This window comes from Eucalyptus grandis, chromosome 2, assembly GCF_016545825.1.
Source record: "Eucalyptus grandis isolate ANBG69807.140 chromosome 2, ASM1654582v1, whole genome shotgun sequence".
NCBI lineage: Eukaryota > Viridiplantae > Streptophyta > Magnoliopsida > Myrtales > Myrtaceae > Eucalyptus > Eucalyptus grandis.
The window spans coordinates 39,282,813-39,287,372 of NC_052613.1; the positions used below are offsets into that span (position 1 = coordinate 39,282,813).

Sequence of the window (4,560 nt, forward strand, 5' to 3'; positions counted from 1 at the left end):
TAGCAGCATTTTGTACCGCCAAAAAGTTGATAAAGTTGCGTACATGGCCCAAGGAGGGAAAAAAGAAAAGAAAAGAACCAATGGATCTCAACAAGAAGAGGCAAAAAATGAGGAGCGAAACCAGAAGCTTGCCTTTGACGGCGGCGGCGGCGGCGGCGGCGGCGGCGACGGTGGAGATTGAGCGGGGGCGAGGGTTGAGCGCTGACGGGGTTTAATAAGTGGGAGTGGAGGAAGCTCGTCGAAGGTCACACGCGCCCGTTCTATGCTACTGGCTTTGCCTAAATTTTACATATTTGGCACCTTGAAACATGTTTGAGGATGTTGGTGGGATATTGACTCAGTATTTCAGCTAATATTGTACGTGACTCCTTTTTTAAGGATTAGTACCACAAAAAAATCTTTATTTACTTATGATAAATTTATCTCATTTTTTTGTTAATATAAGAATAAAACACTTACAACAAACTTATCACAAACTAATTTTTGAATCACCAAAAAACCAAATCAATACACTTGTGACACATTTCCTTCGTTAACTTCTGTCAAAACGTTTAATGAAATTACTGAACTTGATAACACATGACAATTACTTAATTCCATGTCAGTTTAGGGTAACCAAAAATTTATTCGAAGTAAATTTCTCACCAAAATTACTCAAGGTTTTGCATTGTATTAATTCTTTATTTAAAAATTAAATTATACCGGTTTATCAAATATATGGAATGAGAGAGTGTATTCGATAAAAACTGAATTTGGAATGGAAACTATTCTAAAACAATAGAATGTGCTCGGTCACTACTCACAAAAAGAAGTTTGGGTTGATTTTCAAGTTGAGCATATCTAGTCCCTTTAATTCAATACATCTTCTGACACAAAGGACGCTATATCATTCCCCACTAACATAATCAACCACCGTTCTTTCTAATCACAAATGATTACATTACCATCATTATCAACTTGAGCAGCAGCAATCGTGTATGTGGATTATAGATTAGTATTTCGTCACTTTAGGTCGAGAATTTGTAAAATTTTCGCCGACTTGGGTTTGGGCAGAACAATACTAGAATGATAAATAATGGGACGAAACAAGTCTGTCGGTCCCAAGCCCACCATAGGGTCGAAAAGCGAAGCAACACGACAACGGGTACAAATTTTGCCACGCCGGACTTGAAAAGCGAGAATGTCGTTTTGGCCTCTTGTTAGACGACGACGTAGATTCATGTGCAAAGCCGTGGTGCTTGCCACTAATTTGTATGCTCTTTTATGAGATGAGGCAGTACACCAGAGTTTTTCCTGCCACTTCTTACTCGATTTGTAGCTTCCGCATCCTATCAAATTATTCTGAGACAAAACAAATGGTCGGCACATGCCAAGAAACCAAAAAGGATAGAAGTGCGCTCGATCAAGCAAAGCCGCGGTGCTTGAGGTTAGTGTTCGAATCCCATTAACTAGTAATGACTTGCTCTAGTTCAGAGTCACTTGTACTTATCAAATGTTTCGACTTAATTGTTTCATGGTGCTTGCAGATGATTCATGTGCCTTTACATAATCGGGTTTCCACACGTGCGCCTATATTCGAAAGATTTGAAAGAACATTTTGGGGGTTTATCTATAAAAAATTGTGTTTGTGAAATGCCCGACATAGAATGTGGCAAAAAAATAAAAGCCGATAAAATAATCACGTGAAGGGAGGTATACTATCGCAAAATGCAACAAACAGCGCGTGTTAAAAAGTCATCATAAAGGCATTTCAGGTAAGTAAAAGTGGAGAAACTCCATCGTCTTTTTACTAATAGTGTATTTGCACGAGTAAATCAAACGATGCAAATGTAATCATAACATACTTTTCATGATTAGGTAGGTACAAAAGGGTTATCATATAATGTATAAATATAAATCAATAGCTTGTAACTATTAAACAAACTAAATAGGCATCAAGGAGAGATTAGGGAGAGCTAAGATTCGAGACATCACACTAACAATAAAGTCAATGTCGTAAATAAACTCAGTAAAACTTAAGTCCTCGAGTGTAAACGACCGCCAAATCTAGAGATGATCATATGTACCAAATACATCCATGCGTTTAGCTCAAGTTCTTGCATCAGGTGGAGTTCGTCTAAATTCCGGATCTCAAGTCAGGAAATTCCGCCGTGACGCGGCTGTGCGATCCGACCTCCGGATAGCGCGAGTGGGTGGGGGGGAGCGAGGCGAGCATCAAATGCATCGACATCAGCTTCAGCTGGCAGCATCATCATCATCGCCATGCTCCACCCATCAAGCGAACGACACCATGTCATTCCCCTCACCGCCATCACATCATCACCATCATCAACATCATCATCATCAGTACTCCCATCACTCACGCCCTTCGCTCTCTATCTTCATTCCCACTCTCTCTCTATCTCATCAGTCACAGAGACAGTCACTGCACTCGAACACAACTCACTCCACTCACTCACCCCCACCCACTCCCACGCGCACTCTCTGCCTCTCCTCCGCGCAGAGAGTCGCCGCCGCCGCCGCAATGGCCGAACGGATCTCCATTCCCAAAATTACCCCCGCGACCCTCCTGTACGTGCTCCTCCTCACCCTCCCCGCCGCCCCCACGGCCTCCCTCAACGTCACCGCCCTCCTCTCCACCTTCCCGGAGCTCTCCGCCTTCACCGCCCTCCTCTCCTCCACCATCGCCTCGGATCTGGCCCAGCGCTCCGCCGTCACCGTCCTCGCCGTCCCCAACGCCTACCTCGCCTCCTCCGACCTCACGCGCCACCTCTCCCAGACCTCCCTCGCCGACGTCCTCCGCTACCACGTCCTCCTCCAGTTCCTCTCCGCCGACGACCTCCACCAGATCCCCTCCTCCGGAGCCCTCTTCACCACCCTCTTCCAGACCACCGGCCGCGCCACCAGCAACTTCGGTTCCGTCAACATCACGCGCGACCCCTCCACCGGCGCCGTCTCCGTCCGCTCCCCGGCCCCTTACTCCCCCTCCAACGCCTCCCTCCTCGAGCCCATCAAGGCCGTCCCTTACAACCTCTCCATCTTCACGGTCAATTCCCTCCTCCTCCCTTACGGCTTCGACCTCATGGCCTCCGAGACTCGCCCTTCGCTGGACCTCAACATCACCAAAGCCCTAATCGACGGCCACAACTTCAACGTCGCCGCCTCGATGCTCGCCGCCTCCGGCGTCGTCGAGGAATTCCAGGCCGACGAGGGCGGCGCCGGGATCACCCTCTTCGTCCCCACCGACAGTGCCTTCACCGAATTACCTTCCAGCCAGAGCTTGCAGTCCCTGCCCGCGGACAAGAAGGCCGTGGTGCTCAAGTTTCACGTCTTGCATTCTTATTACCCTCTCGGCTCTCTGGAATCGATCGTGAATCCGTTGCAACCCACATTGGCGACGGAGGACATGGGAGCTGGGAGCTACACCCTCAACATCTCCCGGGTCAACGGATCGGTCGCGATCGACACAGGGATTGTTCAGGCCACGGTGACGCAGACCGTCTTCGACGAGAACCCTGTGGCGATTTTCGGTGTCTCGAGGGTTCTATTGCCAAGGGAGATCTTCGGGAAGAATCCGTCAGCGGGTTCGAAGTCCGGCGGCGCGATCATGACCGCGGCTCCGCCGCCCGACATCACACCCTCGCCCGAGAATTCGCCCGGGGGTTTCGACGGGCCGCCGCCGGTATCCAGGGAAGAGATTCGGTCGGGGAGCTCTGTGGCCGGCGTGCAGAGACTGATGCTGGTTTTGTGTTGTATAGTAGTGTATTTAGCTGTGTGAGATTAAACACCCATTTTTTGGCTCATTCTTATCTTCCTATAAAATTTTTCTTGCTAAGCCTGTTAATTATTGTTGATTTTGATAATTCTTTTTTGTTCTTCTTACACGGTGGATTGAATTCGGCTTGCGAAAGCTGACGATTTTTTCTTCTCTGCTGAAGAAAAGGAGAAGTGGAATTTTGTGTTGAAAATGTTGCAATAAGGAGCACCAATTTTTGATTCCTGCGATCTGCATTCTGTTGTCGGACTGATGCTACCTGTCATGCACTCATTGCAAAGTGCCTAAATTGAGAAGGAAATCGAAAGGGGTTCTGAGAGATCTGCAATCCTTTCGCCCCCTTCTTTGAACGAGCTCGAGGTCTCTTTATCGTCCCTTTAGCGTTTCTCCCTTTTCTTCTGCCGTGCTTTCTCTGCAGAAACTGAAGAGGAAAAGCCTCGGGACTTTTTTTGAATTCCCAGATGAAACCCGGAAGCTCCTCCAGTAGCAGCTGGAATCGTGAGGGAGAACGAAGTTGAAGCGATCACGTGAAGTCCTTGTGGATAAAGAGCGGCGGATTGAATGGGGGAGATGCAAGTTAGTAGTGTACTGCCATCGCCTCCTTCTTTGGTAAAGAAACAAACCCCATCATCATTCCTTATCCTTTCTCAACCCCTTCCTTAAAGATCTGCATTCTTTCAGCAACGTCCGTGCTTCAGATGGAACCACACATTCCTTTTCTTTCTCTGTCTGTTCGGTTTGGCTGCTGAGAAAATGCTAGAAAATAATTGTTGGGTTTTTTCTTC

General features: G+C 47.5%; 1 protein-coding gene across 1 annotated transcript; it reads left to right on the forward strand.

Moving 5' to 3' along the window:
* Positions 1–2,395: 2,395 nt before the first annotated feature.
* Positions 2,396–4,560, forward strand: LOC104432738 (fasciclin-like arabinogalactan protein 4). Its single transcript, XM_010045256.3, has 2 exons — positions 2,396–4,135; positions 4,237–4,560. Exon 1 carries the CDS (start codon positions 2,525–2,527, stop codon positions 3,776–3,778), a length of 1,254 nt encoding a protein of 417 aa, XP_010043558.1. The 5' UTR covers positions 2,396–2,524; the 3' UTR covers positions 3,779–4,135; positions 4,237–4,560.

Coding starts and splice junctions, on each gene's coding strand:
- LOC104432738 (XM_010045256.3), top strand. CDS start 2,525: ATGGCCGAACGGATCTCCATTCCCAAAATTACCCCCGCGACCCTCCTG.